Source organism: Oryctolagus cuniculus, chromosome 17 (assembly GCF_964237555.1).
Source record: "Oryctolagus cuniculus chromosome 17, mOryCun1.1, whole genome shotgun sequence".
Classification (NCBI taxonomy): Eukaryota; Metazoa; Chordata; class Mammalia; order Lagomorpha; family Leporidae; genus Oryctolagus; species Oryctolagus cuniculus.
Genome location: NC_091448.1, coordinates 50,904,038 through 50,928,659, shown reverse-complemented (window position 1 = coordinate 50,928,659; position 24,622 = coordinate 50,904,038). Strand labels below are relative to the sequence as shown.

General features: G+C 46.1%; 2 protein-coding genes across 2 annotated transcripts in view; one reads left to right on the top strand and one right to left on the bottom strand.

Moving 5' to 3' along the window:
• NUP88 (nucleoporin 88) overlaps window positions 1–18,255 on the bottom strand; it is a 34,576-nt gene extending 16,321 nt beyond the window's left edge. The window contains exons 1-8 of the mRNA XM_002718840.5: window positions 18,147–18,255; window positions 17,479–17,890; window positions 13,357–13,526; window positions 12,159–12,284; window positions 8,900–8,986; window positions 5,333–5,509; window positions 3,902–4,088; window positions 2,930–3,077 (exon numbers count right to left, since the gene is read on the bottom strand). Of these exons, the coding sequence (XP_002718886.2) occupies window positions 2,930–3,077; window positions 3,902–4,088; window positions 5,333–5,509; window positions 8,900–8,986; window positions 12,159–12,284; window positions 13,357–13,526; window positions 17,479–17,772 (1,189 nt within the window). The 5' untranslated portion in view covers window positions 17,773–17,890; window positions 18,147–18,255. The remainder of the gene's footprint in view (window positions 1–2,929; window positions 3,078–3,901; window positions 4,089–5,332; window positions 5,510–8,899; window positions 8,987–12,158; window positions 12,285–13,356; window positions 13,527–17,478; window positions 17,891–18,146) is intronic.
• RPAIN (RPA interacting protein) lies at window positions 18,226–24,608 on the top strand. The gene is made up of 7 exons (XM_051825327.2): window positions 18,226–18,422; window positions 20,013–20,183; window positions 21,065–21,125; window positions 21,654–21,765; window positions 21,887–21,950; window positions 23,326–23,466; window positions 24,457–24,608. The coding sequence occupies exons 1-7, from the start codon at window positions 18,342–18,344 to the stop codon at window positions 24,484–24,486; spliced, it is 660 nt and encodes a 219-aa protein (XP_051681287.1). The 5' UTR covers window positions 18,226–18,341; the 3' UTR covers window positions 24,487–24,608.
• Window positions 24,609–24,622: the final 14 nt, after the last annotated feature.

Genomic DNA, 24,622 nt, shown 5'->3' with positions numbered 1-24,622 from the left:
GGTCCCTGCCATTCAAGCGGGAGACCTAGATTGAGCCCTGGGATTCTGGCTTCAGCCTGGCTCTTGCAGGGATCTGGGCAGTGAAACAGCAGATAGAAGATCTCTGTTTTTCAAATAAAATGAAAATAATTTAAACAACAAAAGCAAAAACAAAAACCTTCAGGGACCAGTGCTGTAGTACAGTGCTTTAAACTGCTACCTGCAGTGCCAGCATCCCATGAGTCCCTGCACCCACATGGGAGACCTGGAAGAAGCTCCTGGCTCCTGGCTTCAGATCAGCGTAGCTCAGGCCGTTGCAGCCACTTGGGGAGTGAACCAGCGGATAGAAGACCCCGCTTGCTCTCTCTGCCTCTCTGTAACTCTGACTTTCAAAAAAATAAATAAATATTTTTAAAAAAGTTAAAAAACTGATTTATGGGAATCATCCCTCTGAACAATAAATATTGAAAACTTTGTTTTCATTTTCCCAAATCTTAAGACCATTCCATTAAGTCCACCCTTGTAGACTTTTCAAAATTCTTTTGTGGTGCTAGAGTCAGCAGAAAATACTTAGTACTGGGCTATAACGGAATCTGTTATGAAAAAGGGCCAACACTTAGTTACTGACGTTGGAAAACTGCTTGATGCCACCCCAAACACATGATTTAGCAGCCATCTCATTTTTGTCACCAAGCAATCTGGGTGTGCTTCAGCTAATATGCCTGAAGTACAAATGTGAACAAGTTAAAAACTTCTTCATTTCACATATAAAAATGTTCTCTCATTACAAAATGCCTACACTTAATATTTCTTAAAGTTCTACATATGTTTATAATGAAACCGATTAGCTTAGTTTACATCACTTTACCTCACTAGGTCTGTTTCCTCATCTATGTGGGAATATTCGTAGACCTAATACTTAGACTATATCCCTAAAAACACTTTAGAAATGTCCAATGAGTTCTCTTTGGTGCTTTAATACGTAAGGAAGACTGCCTCCTTAAATGCTTTGGCTATACCTTAGTACAGAGCTGATGCCACCATGACCAAATCTAGGCAAACTGGCTAATGACAGCTGTAAGCAGATTAGGTCCAGCAAGATTGAAATCCTCTCAGTTTTGGGCACAGGAAAAGTATGGAAAAGTATTCCAGCATGAATAATAGGCCTTTGTCCCTCGTTCTTCACAGGGAGAAAGATAAGCTCTTAGACAATCTAACAAAGGAGGGAGGGCACATATGGACTACAGAATCTTTGTTTTAGAAGTGCCCTTAACAGATCACCTCCTCTTAACTCGATTTCAGATGGAAAACTGCAAACAGAAAAGCTGAGTAAATACCCAAATTAAAGTGACCTTTAAGAGAGCTGGAGCTGGGGCCGGTGCTATGGTGGAGTGGGCTAAGCCTCTGCCTGCGGCACCCGCGTCCCATATGCATACCGGTTCATGTCCTGCCTGCTCCTCTCCCAATCCAGCTCTGTTTATAGCCTGGGAAAGCAGTAGAAGTTGGCCCAGGTACTTGGGATCCTGCACCCAAGTGGGAGACTCAGAAGAAGCGCATGGCTCCTGACTTTAGATTGGCTCAGCTCCAGCTACTGTGGCCATTCAGGGAGTGAACCAGCGGATGGAAGACCTTTCTGTCTCTCCCTCTCTCTGTCTAGAACTCTCTCAAATAAATAAATAATTTTTTTTAAAAGCTGGAACTAAAATATAGGGATACTCATACTCTTAGTCACAAACTCCTCACTCTGTGAACAAACATTTAACTGTCTCAGCAGTTTGTCCAAGATCTCTTAGATTAACAGAGGTAGGTTTTCAAAAGATCTGGTACCAACCCAGACAAGTTAAAAACAAAAAAAGATTAAGAAGATAACATTCAAATTGGGTCTGGGCACTTATCAATGAGAATACAGGGGCCGGCACTGTGGCGCAGTGGGTTAAACGTCCTGGCCTGAAGCGCCGGCATCACATATGGGCTCTAGTCCTGGCTTCTCCACTTCCCATTCAGCTCTCGGCTGTGGCCTGGGAAAGCAGTGGAGGATGGCCCAAGTAGTCCTTAGGCCTCTGCACCCATGTGGGGGACCCGGAAGAGGCTCCTGGCTTCGGATCGGTGCAGCTCCAGCCGTTGCAGCCATCTGGGGAGTGAACCAGCGGATGGAAGACCTCTCTCTCTGTCTCTACCTCTCTAACTCATTCAAATAAATAAATAAAATAAAATAAAATAATAAGAATACACTGTAACACATGTGTTGCCAGGCAGTTTCATCATGCAAACATCAGTGTGTGCTTATACAAATTAGGATGGCCACAATGGTCAGTTATCATCTCAGCAACAATCAAATAATTGGTCTCTTTTTGACCAAAATGTCATGCAATGCATGACTGTATTACAATTTTGATTTTCAGTTATCTAAAGTTCATTTAAAGGTTGCATAAAATATGTATTTGAACCATGAAATTTATTATTGACAGGACCAGGAAAAATTCACTATTATTAAATCTGGGTTAATCTACACTGATTTCTACTACCTTAACATTTGGGGGCGCTGGTGCAGTGGCACAGTGGGTTAAGCTGCTGGCTCTGGCTTGGCCCAGTATCAACTGGAAACTCCTGGCTCTGGCTTGGCCCAGTATCAACCATCGCAGCCATTTGGGGATTGAACCAGCAGATGAATGATCCCCCCCCCCCCCCTGTAATTCTAACTTATAAATAAATCTTAAAAAAAAAAAAAAACCAAACCAAACCAAACCAAAACAAAAAAACAAAAAACCACCAAACTCAGAGAATCTGCTCAGTCTGATTTATACAGAAAGTATACTGCAGTAGTGCAGGCCAAAAGAACCCAGTCAACTTTTGAAAGGTTAGATCCAGAGTGTAAATTACATGGGAACTCCATGACAGCCTTAGTTTAAATATAATGGGCCAGAAGAATCAAAGTTAGTAAATACCTTACCTCTGTGAAGTTTGATTGGACAAGAAAAGTCAGAACCAAAGGGATCATCCTCTCCAGATGCCAGTTTCAGGGCAAGCTCCAACTCAACACATTCAAACACGTACAGGGAAGGAATGAGGTCGGCCCTGGAATCCCAGGACTTTTCTGACTGTAAAAAGAAGTGTTGTGATTTTGATCTTTCATGTTCATCTGAAAACGTACAATTAAAAACTTAGCAAAAGGCTCAAATAGTGCTTTAAATCCTTATTTTCATCCCCTATTCTAACAGTGTATTGCTATTCTTAAAAGAGAAACAAGGGGCCGGGGCTGTGGCATAGCAGGTAAAGCCGCCACCTGCAGTGTCGGCATCCTATATGGGTACCAGTTCTAGTCCCGGCTGCTTGACGTCCAATCCAGCTCTCTGCCATGGCCTGGGAAAGCAGAAGATGGCCCAAGTCCTTGGGCCCCTGCATCTGCATGGGAGACCCAGAAGAAACTCCTGGCTCTTGGCTTTGGATCTGTACAGTTGTGGCCAATTGGGTGAACCAGCGGATGGAAGCCCTCTCTCTCTCTCTCTGCCTCTCCTCTCTCTGTGTAACGCTTTCAAATAAATAAATCTTAAAAAAAAAAATAAAAAAAAAAAAAAAAAAAAGAGAGAGAGAGAGAGAGAGAGAGAGAGAGAAACAAAGTCTCTTTTGGAAGATGTTAATAAACAAGTGTGGAGAAAAGCCAGGTCAATGATTCTGAAGTTCTTTACATCTGTCACCAAACAATGCAATAGAAAGGTCAAAAAAAAATATGTAGGTTGGCCAATTACATAAACTGTGTTTAGGTCTCCAAGTGTGTTTCAATTACTTTTAAGTATTTAATTTCTACCTATCAGAAGTTGCAGGTACAAGCTAAAATTGCTCCTGTTTTAACCACTCATATTGGGCTAGGAAGTATACTGAGGTGTTGAAGACACAAAACACATCCCCATCAGCCTGCACTTACTGTTTGGTCATCCTCTTCCTCCCCCTCTAGCACAACGCAGTGATACAGCATCCCTGACTCGGTAGCGATCACTAAGATGTTGGGGACACAAGGTAAGCAGAGTATAGCACAGGCATCGTAACCGTAGTTATCTTCAGCTGCAGGATGCATGGGCAATGGACCCAAAAGCTTTCCAATATTCCCAAGGCTAAAGCAAGAGTGAAAACATATTCAGGAGATGTCCACAGAAGATAACCATAGTCCATCCCTTAAAATCACTGTCTTCCTACAGGTGTTTACTCTATTTTAAATGTTGCCTATTCCCAGTGTCTCTATTTTTTCAACTTTCCACTCATATTCCATCACCCTGGTGGTTTTCATCTAGTGATAATTTTGCCCTGAGGGCACACTGGCAAAGTCTGAAGACATTTTGGGTTTTCACAACTGGGGCTGGAAGTTAATGGCATCTAAATGAGCAGAGGCCAGAGATATGGCTAAACCCACCAATAGTGCAAAAGTTGAACAGTGTATAAATTTACTATGCTTAATGCTTTCTCTCCTGCACTGAAGCTACTCAGGTAAAGGTTATCTATGAACTCCAAATGGCACTTAACTTGACCTCCCGCACTGATCACTAGTTAACAGTTGGTACTGGACAGTCAGTGCCCCTGACAGCTTTTTCTGTTTCTCTTCCTGCCTCTCAAATACCCTTCCTGTGTCCTTCTTGAAGTTTTGTCTCTAAACTGATACCCCTAGGGTTCTGTTGTAAGCCCTGAGATTTTTCAGAACATGCACTCACACGAGAGCATCCTACACTATGCCTGCCTTTAACTCCGCCTACATTCGGAGGACTCTCAAATCTTTTCTTCTGAAATGCAGCGTCCCTCCGGAGCTCTGGGCTCAGATTTCTGGTCTGATTAGAGAATCACAGTTACTGAGTGCTGTGTGATACCCTCAGTGAACGGACAGTGCAGCTGGCTGGTTGGTGAGTTATCTCACGTGATGCTACGCCTTCTCTATGAACATCCCCCCAACTTCTCAAGGCAGGATAATCTCTTTCCTCTGGGTCCTTATTGTCTGTGTACCAACAACATAGTGTTTATCTCTCATGTACATGTTTTTCCCTCAAATAAGATACCAGATTACCATGTCTAATAAACTGCATGGTGCCTTGCGCCTAAGAAAAACATTAAGTACTGTTTAGCTTAACTAGACTTTGTGAACACAAAACCAATTCTATTTGATTATCCAAGAATTCTATAGAATCTGCCCAGATAATACAAGGAAAAGAAAGGATAAATGAACTGGACCAGCCTTTTCTCTAAAATACACAGGTTAAGCATCAAAGGCTGCCATATTTCCACAGACTTAGAAACATGGACCCCAAGTCCAACCATGACAATCTATACTGGAAAGCTAAGTTTTCATCTGAGGTGGGTTACCACAACTTACCTGTGTAACAGGCTAACATAACAAAGGAAAGTTTCCCCATTCTCATATAAGATGTACAGTGGGTATGCCACTACTTCATCTTTGCCTTTTTGTCCAAATACATTCTTTGGGACTGCTGCCAGTGGTCCAAAGTCAAACGCAACTGCTGTCTCTCCTAGCGATGCTGTATATGCCCTTCTGGAAAAATAATTAAAAACAAACTTGTTGGGGAGAAAAAAAAAGTCCAGTAATACAAGGTGCCTATTTATGTAATTTGCATTCAATGGAGTGAAAAGAAAGAAAATCATGATTAAGAAGAATGTTAACATTGGGAACATTTCCTAAAATTATTCAGTGCTACTTTATTTTTAAATAGTTTAAATACATAGTTACACAAACAGCAAAAATATACACATGACATCAAGAACACAAAGAATATAATACTTCACTCTGAGCAGCAGGATCCATTCACTCCACAAACGTTTACTAAGCACCTCCTCTGGGCCATGCACTGCTGTAGGTTCTGGGACTGCATCACTGAACTAAACAAAGGCCCTCCCTCTACTGACAGACATACGATTATCAGAGATGTCGTGATTTGAGAAATGGCAAGGAGGCCAACATGGCTGGAGTGAGAGTCAAAGCAAGTGGTAGGAAAAGCAGGAGACAGGTGGCAGACTTGTAGGCCTTTGTAGACCACAGTAGATTCTGGGAAATCAATAGGGTATAGACAGCAGAGAAATGGAATGATCTGATTAAAGTATCACTTTGGCTGCTATATTAAGATTACAGGAGGTTACAAAAGATTTTCACTTTCTTTGATTTTTTTCCAATTTCCTAAAATAAATAGACATTACCTATGCCATCAGGAGGCAAAAGTATAAACTATGCTATTTTTATATTTTAAAATTTAGTATTATTGGCTATCCAAAAAGATTCCACTTCAACATAAGTTAATAAACACAGTTAAAATCACCATTTCAAGATATTGAAAGTAACACAGTTATAAACATGGTAAGTACTATATCTTAGTTTATCACATGGAAAGAAACGTGGTATACAGAGGTAAAAAAGGAGAAATCTCAAACTTTGGAATAAAACTGCCTGAGTTAAACTAAAATGTCAAGACAGTGAGAGGCCAGTGCTGTGGTGTGGCAGGTAAAGTTGCCGCCTGCAGTGCCGACATACTATATGGGCACGGGTTTGCGTCCCAGCTGTTCCATGTCCCTCCACTGCTCCATGTCTGATCCAGCTCCCTGCTAATGCACCTGGGACAACAGAAGATGGCCCAAGTCCTTGGGCCCGTGTACCCACATGGGAGACTTGGAAGAAGCTTCTGGCTTCATATCAGCCCAGCTATAGCCATTGTGGCCATTTGGGGAGTGAACCAGCAGATGGAAGACTTTTCTGTCTGCTTTTCAAATAAATAAATAAATAAAATCTTAAAAAAAATAAAAAATAAAAAGACAGTGAACGGGAACAGAAAGACACAAATTTATTTAATGAGACTTAAGTGATGCCCAGCCACCGAAACATCACTGGCGCTTAATATAGTAATGTATTTAATAATTACAGTAGGGATCAATCGTGAGTACTTACTCTGTAAAGTGTGTTGAGCTTCACGCTAAGTACTTTTTATGTGTGATCTCATTCTGTACAATAATCCTAAGAAATGAACGCCATTTCTATTTACATTCATACAGACAGGTTTAGTCCAATTGAAAAATGAGCTCAGACGCTACAGATGGCAAATGCACAGCCTAGATGAGAACTCAACGTGTGTGGGTACCAGAGCCAAAGCTCTTAGCCACATCTGCTCTACTGCCTCTTCTCCGCACAACTTCTCCGTTAAAAGAAGTTGGTCAGTTACGTACCATGCTGTAGGGAAGAAAAGGCCCTAGCCATTACAGCCATTTGGGGAGTAAACTAGATCTATAACTGTACCTTTCAAAGAAATAAATAAATCTTAAAAAAAAAAAGGAAAAAAAGAAAGATCATAAAGAAAGAAACAAACTGCTGCTGTGGCTGGTGTTATGGTGCAGCAAGTTGAGCCATGATTTGCAACTCCGGCATTCCATGCTGGAGTGCCAGTTTGAGTCCCAGCTACTCCAGTTCTGATCCAGCCTCCTGCTAATGGGTCTAGGAAGGCAGTGAATGATAATACGAGTGCTTGGACCCTTGCCACACATAAGGGAGACCAGAATGGAGTTCTAGGTTCCTGGCTTTGGCCTCGCGCAACCCTGGCTATTGTGGCCATTAGAAGCTGGTGCTGTAAGACATTCACATTTAACTGAAATTTTCAATTTTGGGACCATAAAAGAAAATTAAAATGTCCCCAGATCAGCAGTAATCCCTGGCTCCCAGCAGAAACAGACGTGAATTATATCTTGAGGAACACACTTCCAATTCAGGTTCTCAACATGCCCAAACAGTAAGTTCAAATAAATTCAAGTTTATAATTACAAATCAGCAATCACAAGAAAAAATATGATTGCTGGTCAAGAGAATACATGTGGATTCCTTCTACGGACTTCAGATTTTGAAACAAATAGCTGAGTAAAAAATATTAAAGAAATAAACGTTAGACTAACAAAAAATAAACAAGACCATTGCATGTAATCACCACAGAAATAAAAAAAGAACCAACTGGAACTTCCAGAATTACTGATACTAAAAGCTCCACACAGAGCATACATGCACGTATGGTAATCACCAAACTGGCCAGGAGGCCAAAGACAATGGGGTTTGTGAGTTTACAGTGTGACTCTGTTAGTGGTCAAAGTAGCCAGGAACTTGTCCCTATAGTGGGTAAGAGAACATGAAGACAGCCAGGATCATGGGATAATCAGAAGGGCTAGCTATGTTCCATCGCAGGTTCTGGCATACTACATACTGTTCTGGGAGTTCAGCAACCTGTCTTATCCACAGTGAGTGACAGCTGACAGGCCTCTAGCCCGACACTCCCACCTTTCACCTTTTCTATCATTTAAAAATTCTGGGCCGGCCCTGTGGCATAGCAGGTAAAGCCGTTCATCGCCTGCAGTGCCGGCATCCCATATGGGTGCCAGTTCAAATCCTGGCTGGTCCACTTCCAATCCAGCTCTCCGCTTATGGCCTGGGAAAGCAGTGGAAGATGGTCCAAGACCTTGGATCCCTGCACCCGCGTGGGAGATCCAGAAGAAATTCCTGGCTCCTGGCTTCAGATGGGTGCAGCTCCAGCTGTTACGGCCAATTGGGGAGTGAACCAGTGGATGGAAGACCTCTCGCTCGCTCTCTCTGCCTTTCAAATAAATAAATAAATCTTTTTAAAAAAATTTTATAATTATTCTCCTATCCAACGTACAAAAGGGAATCAGCTTCTGCCACTCAAGCTCTCTTGAAAAGGGATCAAGCTAGCAGTCACACAGTGGTGACATTCAGCTTTGTTAACTTCTTACTTACATTGCCTACTTTTGCTTAGTTCTCATAGTACCTAAAAAAGGGTAACATCACCAGTGAAAAACTTCGAAAGCTCTGGTAAAATAGTAAAGTTACTATTTATAATCTCCAGGAACTATTTTAAACATTTCATGACAAATAAAAACTTACCCTTTATTGAGTATTAAACTTTCTTCTTCTGCTTCTGAAAGTACAATCACCTTAGTGGGTGTCTGCGGCTCACGTAGAGAGTAAATTCTGGCAATAAAAAGAAAGCAAAGGCTAGAGCTGTGGTGCAGTCAATGAAGTTGCCAACTGTGACACTAGTATCCCATATCAGAGTGCTGGCTGGAGTCCCGGCTGCTCCACTTTTGATACAGCTTCCTGCTAATGTGCCTGGGAAGGAAGTGGATGATGGCCCAACTTGGGCCCTTGCCACCCATGTGGGACACCTGGATGGAGTTCTAGGCTCCCGACTTTGGCCTGGCCCAGTCCTGGCTGTTGTAGATAGCTCCACCAGCAGCTATCTTGGAAGATCTCTGCCTTTCCAATAAATAGTCTTTTGAGAATTCCAGCATTATAACACATTGGGTTAAGCTGCTGCCTGCAGTAACCTATATGGGCGCTGGTTCAAATCCTGATGCCCCACTTCTAATCTAGCTCTCTGCTAATGCACCTGGGAAAGCAAAAGATGGCCCAAGTGGTTAGGCCCCTGTTAGCTACATGGGAGACCCAGAAGAAGCTCCTGGCTCCTAGCTTTAGAGAGACCCAACCCCAGCTGTTATGGCCATTTAGGCAGTGAACCTAGCAGATGGAAGATCTCTCTCTCTGCATCTTCCCCTTGCTCTCTGTAACTCTTTCAAATAAATAAATAAATCTTGAAAAAAAAAAAGAGGGAAATTTAATGTCCTTTATAGTATTCATCAAATTAATCACTTATTTTGTCTGATCCCACCATTTTTTTTTAAAGGTTTATTTATTTATCTGAGAGGCAGAGTTAGACACAGAGGTCCTCCATCCGCTGCCTCACTCCCCAGATGGCAGCAACAACCAGAGCTGGGCCAATCTGGAGCCAGGAGCTTCTTCCAGGTCTCCCATGTCGGTACGGGGGCCCAAGGTCTTGGGCCATCTTCCACTGCTTTCCCAGGTCATTAGCAGGGAGTTGGATCAGAAGTGGAGCAGTAGGGACTTGAGCCACCACCAATATCGAATGCTAGCTCAGTAGGCGGAGGCTTAATCTACTGCACCACAGCGCTGGGCCCCCCACTATGAAATTTTAAACTTGGTGTGTTCCGATATCAATAAAATGCCCCCTAAATATTTAATGTTTTTAATGACCATTTGATCCAACTGCATACATATTCACTGAAGTATTCTGAGGTGTCTACAACTGTTACTGATTTCAAAATACATACAAATACTAGGCAGTAATATTGTGTTGGGTAGTAGCAAAAGCAAAGCAAGTTTAACAGGACACTAAGAATTTCCTCTTGCGAGGCAGTACTGAACTTCAGGAAAAACTGGACCTACACCATCTCCCCCACCATCTCGTCCTGCAGTATGCATAAAAGGTCAACGAAAAAGAGGTGTCAATGGTCCTCTTTTCTTTACTCCCAACTCCCCAAATGGGTGGGCAGAGAAGACTCCAGGACAAACATTCAGCCAGATTTGGAGGCTGCAATAATACTACTGCATTTCCTAGCTGAATGTTACATGTACTGCAGAAGCCTACAGGTCACCAAAGGAATTATCAGGTGAATCTTCTGTGTCATAGTGAAGGGACTGAGTGTATACAGATACTATCTAATATCTATTTCTTAACTGGAAATTTCTGAAGGACATATATTATTGCAGCTTAAGAGGGAACTATATGGTATATGGTATATGGTGGAACTATATGGTATAAAGTGGCCAATTCTTTGCAGCCTTCATAAGGCAGGGAAGAGAACTTTGTAGTTAACCATGGAGCCCTATGAAAGATCACATGGTTAGTGAGAAAACAGCAGGTAACAAACTTGAGATATTCCACCTTGAGGGAGGGTTCACGGTATGGACAGCTGACAGGAGCCAATGGAAAACAGCGCTCCTCAGTGATGCAGGCAGGTTCCCCTAACACACACACCATTAGTGCAAAGGCCACGTCAACAGGGGTCAGTAGCAGAAGATGGAACTAGACTAAATCATGAACAAGCAAACCTCCCGACACTGGCACTAGCTAGCTAAGGTCTCTACTTCATCTGTCCTACCCTCTGAAATCTTGAGAGTTCGAGTCAGATGCTGAAGGCAGCCCAGCTCCTAACTCTTCACTCCATACTCCAAAGTCTAGAGACAGAAGGAAAAATTCAGATCCCTCAAGACACAGGTATGATCTATGAAAGGGCCAGGACAGGGGAGCCAGCATTTGGCTAAACAGTTAAAGACACCACTTGGAATGTGATGTCTGTATCCCACATTGGATTCTACTCCCATTCTCATTTGCCTGCTAATGCACATCCTGGAGGCAGCAGGTGATGGCTCGAGTGGTTGGGTCCCAGCTGCCCGCCAGGAGACCTGGACTGAGTTCCCAGCTCCCAGCTTTGGTGTGACCCAGTCCCAGCCACTGCAGGCATTTGGGGAGTAAACCAGCACACAGTCACTTCTGTCTCTCTGCCTTTCAAAATAAATAAATGGCCAGGATTTGGTTTTGAAATGAATTTGAGATCAGTTTTAAACTGAAAACATTACATTTTAGTAACAAAAGGTATCATAAAGTTATGGGATTTGTGTAGCCATGAAGGAAGAGATCAACCATTCAACAGGGAAGGAAGATTTGGCAGAGCAGGTACAAGCAGTTGATAGGATAAGTAAAACAGAGGTATACAAATTATCTCTGGTGAGCCCTCCCAATAAACTTTCTACATAAGGTAAATTCAGAAGGCTAGCTGCTAACATAGTAGAAATCTAAGTGGGATTATACTTTTAATCAGAGTGCAAAGTTTGAAAGGGGCTCTAGAAATTATGAAACCTGTTCATTTTGCAGATTGGAAACTTACTCCCCTTCTGCTAAAAGAAGTTCATTATCTCAAAGATCCCAGATGTGGACCTGGGACAAGATTTCAAACCTTTCAATTTCCAATTACAGTCTCTTCCTTATGTTACAACATTATTTCCAAAAGGGCGGCATGGTAAAGAGTTTGGGGAGGATAACTCTAACAGTACTTACAGGTCAGACTAGGAAAGAGACTAGAGGCAAGAAGACTAATGGAGAAGCAAGAGCAGTAATTAAGGCAGTTAGGTGATTCTTACGATTGAAGATGGATTTTAACAGCCACCATATAGAAGCATTCCAGTATTCAATGACCCACTGGGTGCTACCCGACATGCTAACCAGCAAACAGGAACAGAGCTTTCCCACTCACAAAGCTACAAGGGAGATAAAAGTAAAGTGTACCTTATTACGTTATCCGATGTTAACAGCACTATGTGGGGATCCAGCATTTCACTGGGATACCAGGCAGCGTGCTTTAGAGTCAGAGAGGTAGAACTGGTGAAAAATCTCTCAGCGACTGGAGTGGTACTAAAATAAAGATAACAGTTTTCCAAAGCATCTGTAGACACTGGAACAAAAATATTCTAAAGGGAAATTTATTTAACTTTGTTTTTCTTCAAATTTCTTTCCTTAAATCTTGCTGAGAGCATTCAAAAATCTATTCAGTTGATACCAAAGAATCAAAATAAAAAATGTTTTCTAAATTTCCAGCATTATTTTATACAGTACTTTACAGGTGTTTTTTAAGATATAGTACCTACTTGATCCTTTTACCGGCCTTGTAAAAAAACTACCAGGGCAGACAGAATCATTCCTATTTTGAAAATGAGGACATAAGACTTAGAAAATGAACAGTTTAAGGGGGACTCAATTTACAAGTTGTAAAGCTAAAGATGCGTTTCTAGCTTATATCCTTCTTGGTGGATCTTTCGGACTTCCACTTTTCCTATCTGTTGAAAAAGAAATTATATAAAAATGGGGGCAGGCACTGGCCTACTGGTTAAGCCACTGACTGCCTGGGATGCCTGCATCCCATACTGAAGTGCCAGCATTTGAGTCCTGGCTCCATTCCCAGTTGAAGCTTCCTACTAATATGCACCCTAGGAGGCAGTAGGTGATGGCTCAAATAGTTGGGTACCTGCCATCCACATCAAAGACCTGGAATGATTTCTCAGGTTCCTGGATTCAGCTGGCCCAGCCCCAGCAATTGTGGGCATTCTGAGGCAGGAACCAGGGGATAGGAGACTTCTGTCTCTCTGCTTCTCAAATAAGTAAATTAAAAATTTTAAAATTATATAAAAATAAAACCTAGATAAACTTCTGGCTCACAGGCAACAGCAGTGCTTTTAAAGTATTTTATATCTACCTAATTGAAATAACTGCCTAACTTTCAATGGGACAGTAATATGATAATTTAGGCAGAATAAAAGTAAAATCCCTCTTCCACTGCAATCACTAATATCACAAGAAATCAGTCTATAAACCACATGGAGAGCTCTAAGATCTCAACAGTAGCACACTAAATACACTTTAAGAACTACTGGTTTTGAACAATGTATTAAAAATTACACAGAAAACACTAAGTGGAAATAAAACTTACCTACAATTTACTGTTGATTTCCCACCTTCAAATTCAGAATTTTTCCCCCATCTTTTAGGTAATTCTAATACCATAAGTCCTTTCATTCCTATAAGTGCTACATGATGTTGTGTCGGACTTAACAAGACTTGATAGATTTCAAACAGGGGTGGGTTTATGCAAAGCAATCTCTGGAAATGAAAACAAACTGGTCAAAATCACTAATACAACAATACTTTAGTTTTCTATAATTGCAGGATAACAAAACACTCTTGGGCCATTAACTGATGAAATATTTTTCATCATTTACGTTGAACACTTTGATACAAGATTACTGCACAATTTTCCTCCTACTATTTCAGTCTCATCTGTCTACCATTTCTCACTTGCACTTTACATTTTAATCAGATTAAATTGTATTTCTGGAAAATTATGTTTTGCTCAACTGTTCTTCTTGAAATGCCCTCATTTTTTATTTTTAAAAGCTGCACAGGGGGCCGGCGCTGTGATATAAAGCCGCCGCCTGCAGTGCCAGTATCTCATATGGGCTCCAGTTCAAGTCCTGGCTGCTCCACTTCCAATCCATCACTCTGCTATGGCCTGGGAAAGTAGTTCAAGATGGCCCAAGTCCTTGGGCCCCTGCACACTCATGGAGACCCAGAAGCTGTTCCTGGCTCCTGGTTTTGGATCGGCACAGCTCCGGCCATTGCGGCCAGCTGAGGAGTGAACCAGAGGATGGAAGACCTCTCTGCCTCTCCTTCTCCCTTTGTGTAACTCTTTCAAATAAATAAATAAATCTTAAAAAAAAAAAAAAAAAGCTGCATATTTGAGGCCAGTGCTGTGGCACAGAGGGTAAGGCTGCTGCCCGCAGTGCCAGCATCCCATATGGACGCTGGTTCAAGACCCAGCTGCTCCACTTTCGAGCCAGCTCTCTGCTACGGCCTGGGAAAGCAGTAGAAGATGGCCCAAGTGCTTGGGCCCCTATATCCGTGTGGGAGACCAGGAAAAAGCTCCTGGCTCCTGACTTCAGAATGGCACAGCTCCGGTCACTGTGGCCATCTGGGGAGTGGACCAGTGATGGAAGACCTCTCTCTCTCTGCCTCTGCTTTTCAAATAAATAAATCTTTAAAAAAAAAAAAAGCTATACATTTTTGGAGAGTTGGCTTCAAAGCACTTTCTCCCCAAGAAAGTATCCATGATCTGGTCAGGGATATATGTATCTACTTCTACAGCACACTCTGGATGATTCCATTCTAGTTCTTATCATCCTGCATTCTAATTCTCCATTTTACTTGCTCATTCTACACAATGAATCACTTGAGATCCATGCTTTTCTTCTCTGTAAACTTAGCGTAGTGTCTAGTATACTGATGACTCTACAAATGCTTGGTGAAAAGAGCAAATGAATCCAGAAGTATTAACAAGTGATAACTACTATATTTTATTAAACTACAAACAGTAAAGTAAGATAAAGAATGGCTTCGGGGCCACTGCTGTGGCACAGCGGGTTAAAGCCCTGGCCTGAAGCACCGGCATCCCCTATGGAAGTTGGTTCGAGTCCCAGCTGCTCCTCTTCCAATCCAGCTCTCTATGGCCTGGGAAAGCAGTAAGAAGATGGCCCAAGTCCTTTGGCCCCTGCACCCACGTGGGAGACCCGGAGGAGATGGCACAGCTCCGGCCATTGTGGCCAACTGGGGAGTGAACCAGCGGATGGAAGAACTCTCTGTCTCTACCTCTCTCTGTAACAGTTTCAAATAAATAAAAATAAATCTTAAAAAAAAAAAAAAAAGAATGGCTTCAAGAGCTTCTCCAACAGGCAAAATACTGCTTTATATGTGCAGAGTTAATATAAAACTATAAATATATTCAAGGGTTCTGATAAGACATCTTTCTCAGCATCAAATGTCCTTGGGGCCAGCATTGTAGAGCAGCAGAATAAGCTTCCACCTGCAATGCTGGCATCCCATATGGGCACCATGTGGGTTCCAGACCATTGCTCCACTTCTGATCCAGCTCCCTGCTAATGTGCCTGGGAAAGCAGCTGAAGATGGTCCAGGTGCTTGGCCCCTGCATCTACTTGGAAGACCAGGAAGAAGCTCCTGGCTCCCGTCTGGCTCAGTCCCACCCATTGCAGCCATTTGGGGAGTAAACCAGTGGATGGAAGATCTCTTTCTACCTCTCTGTTAACTCTTTCAAATAAATAAAAATAAACCTTAAAAAAAAAAGTCCTTGAAAAACTCACGTCCACTTGTACTTCCTATTTCCTAAGACCACCTCAGATTCCCGTTTTCTTTTCTTTCCCTGTTCAGTGAAAGCCGTGAGACTGTCAATGTACTATTTACCTGGTACATGAAGAATCGCATGAAGCCAAAATTCTTTTAGACAACTCTACTCTGAATGAGATTTCTACTTACTGCTGCAATGTCTACAAGCCTGCTTTGTTTTTTATTTGTCCGTCAGTGATTCTAATCAAAGCGTTTCTTCTCAAAACAATTCTGAGGCACTTCCGTGGTTCTTCTCTGCTTTCTCCTCATGCTCAACCCCCAACTTCTTCCTACCTGATTCCACAGCCTAACTCAAACTGAAGAGGCCGCTTTGCTTCTGCTTCAGATACAATTCAATCACATGAGTTCATCTATGAAAATCACTTTATTTAGATTTCTGTTGTTCCTTTTTTTTTTTTGAAGATTTATTTATTTATTTGAAAGTCAGAGTTACACAGAGAGGAGAGGCAGAGAGAGAGAGAGGTCTTCTATCCACTCCCCAATTGGCTGCAACAGCCGGAGCTGTGCCGATCTGAAGCCAGGAGCCAGGAGCTTCCTCCGGGTCTCCCATGCAGGTGCAGGGGCCCGAAGACTTGGGCCATCTTCCACTGCTTTCCTAGGCCATAGGCAGAGCGCTAGATCGGAAGTGGAGCAACCGTCGGGCGGCTTTACCCACTATGCAACAGTGCCAGCCCCATGTTGTTACTGGTTTTAAAATCACTACTTTTTTTTTTTTTTTTTTAATTTAAGGTTGTAACTCATGGTAAATGGCTTTTCCTCACCAATCTGTGAGGTTTTCGAGATTCTGGAGGACTGAGGGTTGTTCAGTCAACAATATGTATTGAGAGGGGGTGTGTTCCAGGCACTCAGTCAAGTACCTGCCATACCAAAATTAACAAGGCAGACACACACCCTGCCTTAGTGCTTACAGCCTAGAAAAGACAACAGTTATATATCAATTTTGAATGTGTCGAACGCTGCTAGAATACTGCGCACTGAAGATCTGATAGTTACTCTTAACTGAAATTTTATACTAAGTAGATTGTAGGCTGGACCTATTTTCAAAGCTGCAGAAGCAATGCTAGCATCTCATTAAAATCAAAGCACTTTGGACCAGCCTTATGGCCTAATGGGCTAAGCCACAACCTGCAATGCCGGCATCCCACACATGCAACAGTTGGAGACCCAGCTGCTCCACATCCAATCCACCTCCCTGCTAATGCTCCTGGGAAAGCAGCTGAAGATGTCCCAAGTATTTGGGCCCCTGCACCCACGTGGGAGATCAGGAAGAAGCCCCTGGCTCTGGCCTGGTCCAGCCCAGGTCGTTGGGGAGTGGTCACTTGGGGAGTGAACCAGGATGGACAATCTCTCTTTCTCCACCTCTAACTCTGCCATTCAAATAAACAAAATACATTTAAAAAAAAATCAAATCACTGCTCATCAACAAGAACTGGACAGCAGCACACAACAGATGTCAGACGTTGGAAAGGGTGCCCTAAGTTTTTTTTTAAATCTTTATGAAAGCAGATCATGTATTACAAATAAACATTTTCATACAGCAATGTCCAATCGCAGCAAGCGTCCACTTCCACACGCTGACAACTTATCAAAAACAAACCAAAGTCCCTCCAACTCTGCGGAGGGTAGGGGAAAGACTCCCACAGAGGCTTCCTCCCCCAGGGCAGGCACCTGCTCCCAAGGCGACCCCGGCCCCGCGCTCTCGCACCGTCCCGGCCCTCCCCTCGGCCGCACCCCACTCACCACCCCGCTCCAAGCGGTGTGTCCCCGAGAGGACGCCCGCTCCCGCGAGAACCAGCCCACACCGGCCCCCTTGCCGAGAGCCCGCGCGGGGGGCACCTCCGCGACGGCCTGGCCCTACCTGGTACTGGGAGAGGGAGGGCTCCTCGCCGCCGCCGCGGAGGCCCCGAAGGCGCACGACTAAGAACGAGCTGCTTTCCCCGTCCCACAGGAAGAGATCTCCGCAGAGGCCGAAGACCAGGTTCCTCGTCAGCACCTGCGGCGGCGACGTGGGCAGTGATGACGACGTCTGTTTCTCGGCTTCGGCTGGGCTGTGATGTTTCAGTCCCTCCCGCAGCCGCAGGAACACGGCGTGGTTGGGAAGCCAGGTCTGCCACGGCTCACCGTCACCCACGACGCCATCGGCTGCCGCCATCTTGGCCCAACTGCTCGCCTCACTCGGGTTGCTCAGCCCGCCGCGGAGCGCAGCCAATCCGTGGCCAGCCGTCCACCGCTTCGTCCAATCATCGAGCAGGAAGCCCGGAAGCACGAGGCTAGCACGAGGAGGCGGGGCAAAAGGGGGATGCAGCCCATCAGCTAGGGGTATAGCCCGAGGGAGAGCCAATGGCCAGTCCAGGATTTACCCCGCAGCCAGGAGGGGGCGGGATGAGGAAGTCAACAGTATAGAGCCTGTTAACAAAGTTTGGGAGCGCCTGGACGTCTAGCGCCCGTGCAAAAGACTGAGAGCCCTACGTATCTAATTGTTGGCTGGATACTGCCAAGCATTCAGAACTTTCCTTCAAGACTTACCTCTTTCAGTCCGGGCTGGGTTGACCTCACGGCGTTAGCCCCCACCGCCCCATCCTTCGTCTCCGTGTTCTAGTACAACAATTCCCAGAACTCCCTGCGACCCACGTTCCACCGGCGTCCAGAAACTTCAACTCCCAGGGTTCTGTGCGCGCGCTTAGGGGCGGGGCTCTTGGCGGCGACTCACGCGAGGAGGAGATGGCCGGGCCGGCGGGGTCTCCACGCCGCTCGCTTTATAAACTGGTGGGCTCGCCGCCGTGGAAAGAGGCTTTCAGAAAAGTGAGTGTGGGCCCTGGGCCGTGGTCACTGCCCTCATCCGGGCCTTCGCCCCAGCCCCGCTGTGGGAAGCGGGTGCCGCTGGAGGCGACTCTGGAACCCAGGGCTCCCGCCCGTAGGTTTAGATCTGGATTTTCGATTTGCCCGCTCCCGGAGTTTTTGGCCCCCTGGTTTGAGATTGGCCTGGGTGCTCTCAGTGCCAGGAAAACTTGTTCTCGGGCTCGGGCTTCTTTTAAATCTGATGTAGTAGCCGCACCTTCCGAGCCGCCACCGTGTGGTGTGGTTGGGGGGTGCGGGGGGTCCCCCGAGACACGCACCTGTCTGCGTGCGCCACGGGAGACAGAAGTGTTTCTGACCTGGAGAGGAGCAAACAGGCTTAGAGGAAGAGCTGCATCTGCTGGGTGCCAGCAGAATTCTACCCCGCTCAGTTCTAGCTGCTCCTGAACCCCGCCTGGTTCCTAGAAAGCAACAGTGTGCATCTCCAGGAATCGCTGAAGTAGCCGCACGCTGCTCCGGACGCCCGCGTTCAGTATCCCTGTGCCGGCTCCGGAAGCGCCACCTTGGGCAGCACCTCCTGGTGTGGACCTGGCCCAGCCCTGGCTGTGTCGGGCATGGCGGGGGGAGGGGATGAACCATTGGATGGGAGATGTCTCTGTCTCTCTGTAGCTCTGCCCTTTGATTTAATTAAATGTATAAATAAAGCGGTTGGTATATTCCAGGAACACAGTGTGATTCTAGACAGACTGTATAGCACTTGGCTATTGACATTTTGAGGGAGATAATTGTTTGCTGTGGCTTCTACTCACGAGAAGCCAATAGTCCTACAACTGGAGTTGTGGCAACCAAAAGTTGTCTGTAAGCATTGCCAAGTGTCCCCTGGGGGACAGAGTCACCTTGAGCTGGGAGACCCTGTTGCACAGGAAAGTCTTGACCACACCCGTCTATCCCAACCACCGCTAGAGTAGCAAGCATGTGGAAACAATATGAAGGGCTTATGATAGGACAGTGAATGCTGAGATGTTGGGCTCCCAACCGGTCAGGAAGCTGGCATGGAAGATTAAATATGAAATGTGGGAATTGCAAGGTGTCCGGCGCATAACAAATCTTCCCAGGCAGACGAATCAATTAATTTACAGGCTTTTATTGGGATCCCGCTCCCGGGCGAGGTTCCCCGGTCCCAACAGAGCAGGGGCCGGGGAAGTCCTGTGTGAGAGATTGGGAGTGCTCCTTTTATAGAAATAGGGCGTGGGCGTTGAAGGTTGAGGCGGGTCTGATCCTCATTGGTTGACCTTTAGGCACCCGTGGGGACCTTGACAAGGACTTGTCTTCCCCGGAAGTGCGGGTAGGGACTCTCCATTCCCGGAAGTGCAGGCCTTCCCTCCTTGCGGATCCCAAAGCTACCAGAAACGAATGTGGACACACCATTCCCCTCTCTGTGTGTGGATAAGGCCTGAGGGGACTATGCACTTGTAACACTAGTTACAGTTGTAGTTGAAAGTCTGTGTCTACACCTTTCCTTCCATGTTCTCCCAACTAATCTGAGTGTTTTTAATGAAACTGTTCCCCCACCCCCATCTCGCTGCTTTGTCCAAGGGCTGCCTGGAGAGAATGAGAAACAGCCGAGACAGGGTTCTGACCAGGTTCCGCCAGGCCGGCGGCGGCGAGCCGGGCCGAGCCCAGAATGCCCTGCTGGTGCAGGAGGTGATGGAAGAAGAGTGGAGCGCTCTGCAGGCAGGGGAGTGCTCCCCCGAGGCCTCGCCGCAGGTCTGTGTTGCGTCCTCTTTGTGTCTGCTTCCGTGAGCCCTCTAAACAGCACTGTTCTTCACGCCCCCAGCCAGGACCCCCAGCTTTCAACCCAGGCGCTTCTACCTGTAGCACCGGGCTCTTCCAGATCACTGTTTGCTAAATACCACAGCCCTTCTGCGTCGTGGCAGCAGGACCACTGCTGGCACCCCTGCCAAGGCAATGTCACTTCTTGCCTCTGCCCTTGGAAACTTTGATTCCGTAGGCATCGGCTAGGAGTCTCTCTCCGTAAAAAAGATGTCTGATTCTGATCTCAGCCAGAGCTGGGGGCCGGATGGGGACAGGGAACCATTTATAGTATATCAGGAAGAGCACCCACTGGATTAGAAGTCAGGAGTTCTGGAATTCCAAACCTGGTGTTGCTCTTCACTCTTCGCTCTGTCTCCTTGAGCTTCATTTTTTACGTTTCTAAAATGGAGAAGATAATGCTGGCAGCGTTAGGAAGACACTGTCAGAAAGCAAATGGGAAACCATCAAGGCACCCCAGAATAATGTGCGCTGTTCAGTGGCTTCTGTGAGCCACGGCATGCCGGGTGTTTGCTCTGTAATTAGCACGAGACTAGGAACTTCCCTGCGGTTCTCAGCCTTGGGAGAACATACATGCATTTCACTGCCACCATATCCTGTCTTCCCAAAATCGGGTGCCACGATTTTGACCATTTGCTGATAACGTCTTTCAGCATGACCACATCGCCCCATTGTCAGCGTACTTTGTAGGAGGACTGGACTGACTTTGGGGGCTAAATCGGGGCTCTTCAAGCTCGCCTCCGTGTCTGAGTCATTGCGGGACGTGGTGGCAGAGGGAGACCTCGGACCTCTGACAGCTCTATCTACTCTTGCAGTTGGGGTTGCCGATGGACCTGGCTGTGCTGGAGGAAATCCAACAGGAGCTGATCGACGAAGGTAACCCGGCGAGGAGTCCTTCCCACCTCTGTGCAGTTACCCTGCTGCTGACCGTCCCGCACCTCGGGATCAGTGCCAGACTCCCGTTCCTTTACCTTCGTGCTCAAGTGTGGAATCTCTGGTTTTACTGTGCAGCCTTGGCCATTTCCCAACAGTAAGGGGCTCCGGGCATTGTGCTGAGAGCTTCTGGGCCCGTGAAGCTGTTTTCTGTCTGTGTCTGCCCTACAGCGTCGCGTTAGAACAGAAAGCAGTGGCCTCGCACAGGTCACACAGCGGGAAGGAGGTAGACTGGGAAGCAGAATTGTTTGTGTTACGCCATTTCCCAAGGTTATTTGACTATCCTGCCTCTGCACTGATAGGTCACAGGTAAACCTGTCGGTTTACAGGCTGCAGTGTGTGGTCACAGAAGAGGGCAGTGTCCACCAAGGTGACGCCCACCCGAGAGAGCAGTCAGACCTGTGATTGGCGGGAAGGCGGAGCTTAGCCTTGCCCGCACGGTGAAGCCTCCTGGCTGCCTTTGCCTTGCAGAACTGTCCATCATCAGCGAGTACGAGAAGAGCTTGCAGTTCGATGAGAAGTGTCTCAGCGTCATGCTGGCTGAGTGGGAGGCAAACCCCCTCATCTGCCCTGTGTGTACAAAGTAAGAGTCTTTAAAACCTTTCCCCCACTGTTGGTGAGTGCGGTCTCTCCCCGGCGTTGGAAAGGTTTGGGGAGCCAGATCTGGTGGCCATGATGCTCTGGAATCCCCATTCTGCTTCTAGGTACAACCTGAGAATAACGGGCGGCGTGGTCGCGTGCCATTGTGGCCTGTCCATCCCATCTCACGTAAGTGTTCTGCCCCGAGTTCCCACACGGATCTGCTTCCTGGGAGAGCCCCCAGCGACGGGCTGGAGCCCACTGTGCCCATCTCTTCCTAGCTTAGTGTTCAGGGATGTCACGGTGGCAGTCCAACACACATATGGTGAATGTGGTGAGAGTACATATGGTGTGCAAACTGGCAAACCTCACAGATCTCCACGGGCTCCTCCCCTAGAGCGCTGGCACTGCTTAAGAGAGACCCCAGTTTAGAACTGGAAATGCCCGTATGTGACCTTTCATTAAAATTTCCTGTGTGAAGACACACTTCCATTCAGAATGTAAGTTTTGGTGATCTTTAAAAATAGGGGAGGTGGTCTCTTACCTGACATGGGGACTGCAAATAGTCAGTGAGTTGAGCCGTTGGTTCCAGTGGAAAATTATAAAAATGAAACATACCACGGTAAATTTGACACCTCTTAAGTTTATTTACCAGTCTTTGAGTGGGGCTGTGCTGGGGAGCTGAGTCATTGTTTCTACATAGAAAACTCTTGTTTGTTAGCAATGGATAAAGCAACTAGTCATACAACTGTAGGATTTTTTTCTTTTTTCCCATCTTTTATGTATTTCAACAGCTTTTAAAAAAATTGATTGGCAGAAGTATATAAATGTGTGAATGTGTGTGTGTGTGTGTGTGTGTGTGTGTGTGTATAGAGGGAGGGAGAGCGGGCAAGCAAGCACGAGCCAGCCCCATTTGCTGGTTCACTCCCAGCAGCCCAAGCCAGGAGCTGGGAACGTTCAGGTCTCCCGTGTGCATGACAGGATCCCAACTACGTGCCCCACCATCCGCTGCCTCTTAGAGTGTGAATTAGCAGGGAGTTGGAGTGGGAGCAGATCCGAACCAGGCACTCCAATATGGGATGGGCCCATCTTAACCAATGTACCAAATGCCCACCCAACTTTTTCAAAAGCAACTTCCCTTTTTGAGTGCTTCCTGAACTTTCTGCTTCTCATCATAAAACTGAAACTTGATTTCCATCCCCTTTATTACTGGTTGCCATCGGAGTTGCAGTGGCAGCAGGTTCAGTGAGATCTCTGGGAGCAAATGCTGCCAGTTCTTGGCAAGGATACACCAGGCCAGGAGGGGCAGGGGCCGAGGCCGGGACCTGTCCTCCTAGCTCTCAAAGTTCAGGAACGGGGGGTGCCCTGGGCAATCTGGAGAGGTGGTGAGTGGACACTGGTTCAGAGATCCTCCCAGCAGCCATGAGCCCACGCAGATCTCCAACTGTGGGGGAGGAAGCCATCCCAGGGAGCCAGTGCTACGCTGGTTAGCAAGAGAAACCAGGATTTTCAGCCTGTCAGCTGTCAGGTAACTAAGACGCGGTTGTGGTCGAACTTTTTTTAGTCTCCAGAGCTGACGGAGCAGATGCTTCGAGCGTCTTTAGAGGACAGCGTGAATGAGCACAGCACCCATTGTCCCCACACCCCTGAATTTTCAGTCACCGGTGGAACAGAGGAGAAGCCCAGTCTTCTCATGAGCTGTCTGGTAAGTCTCTCCTGGGACCCAGTGGTTACCAGCAGCTCAGTGTTGTCTTCCCACTCTAGTAAAAATAATGGCTCCCAAACAGGTCAATGTTTAATGCAGTTTTTTTTTTCTTGGAGGAATTGCTGGCACAGAACTGTGAAGGCCACAAGTCATTTCAGCTGGAGGCCAATCATTGTGTGAAGGGGAAGAGGCAGCCTAGGAGTGGGGCAGGAGTGTGGGGGTGGGGGTGGGGGAGGGTCAGGGAGCCCACCTGCACTGTGCTTGTGTAGTCAGCTCGGTAGTCCTAAGACCCAGTGGGTCACCCTGACACCCCTGCAGGTGGGTACAGGACAGGACGCACAGCAGGGCCACCTTTCAGCAAGTCTTCAGAAGTCCAAGGATTAGTGTCTGGCAACTCAGGTGTGAGGGACAGGACTACACAAGGAGGTACTGGAGCCACCTGTCTTAGACGCCTTAAGCTTGCTACAGGAACCATTATTTCTTATAAGTGATATATTACATATACATATACACACACATATATTAAGGTGATCAGAAAGTTCATAGGGTATGGAAGTAAAATATTTTTATTTTGGCACAAAAATGTCTAAAATCTGTGCACGAGGGGTCTTCAGAAAGTTCATGGGAAACATGTATTATGAAAACTTGAGGTATGGATTTCATAGCGAGAGCTGGTTCCAGGACGGGCGAGCCCACTGTTGGGCGTTTTGGAGGGGAGGTGAGAAACAGGAGGAAGCACAGTGGTTCATCAGGCTCCCAGGGATGAACAGTCAAAGGTAGACATTCCAGCAAGCCTGGGAGGTCGGTCCACCAGCAGCCCCTTTGAGGACCAGCCGCTCTGGCTGAACTCATTCCCACTTGTAACTGAAGCCGACCAGCACCGTCCAGGGTGTAGACATTCTAATTGTTGCCTCAGTGTCATTACTGGTTGCAGCTTCTGGCCACGGATGTGGGTAACTTTCCTAACAGATATGTCCTGTTTCACTCCAGGCCTGTGACACCTGGGCTGTGATCGTCTAGAGCTGGCCTGCATTCGCACCGTTCTCCTGGGCCGACCACAACTCACTCCCTCTCCAGCAGAGGCCTTGTACATAGCAACCTTTAACTTATAATTTATTTTGTATTAAAACTTTTCAAACACCTCTGCTCTTGCTGT

Bases quoted from the DNA above. Each gene is read 5' to 3' on its own strand.
- RPAIN (XM_051825327.2), top strand. From the start codon at position 18,342: ATGGCCGGGCCGGCGGGGTCTCCACGCCGCTCGCTTTATAAACTGGTG. The intron at 21,766-21,886 runs GTAAGAGTCTTT...TTCTGCTTCTAG, and splicing joins ATCTGCCCTGTGTGTACAAA to GTACAACCTGAGAATAACGG. The intron at 23,467-24,456 runs GTAAGTCTCTCC...GTTTCACTCCAG, and splicing joins GTCTTCTCATGAGCTGTCTG to GCCTGTGACACCTGGGCTGT.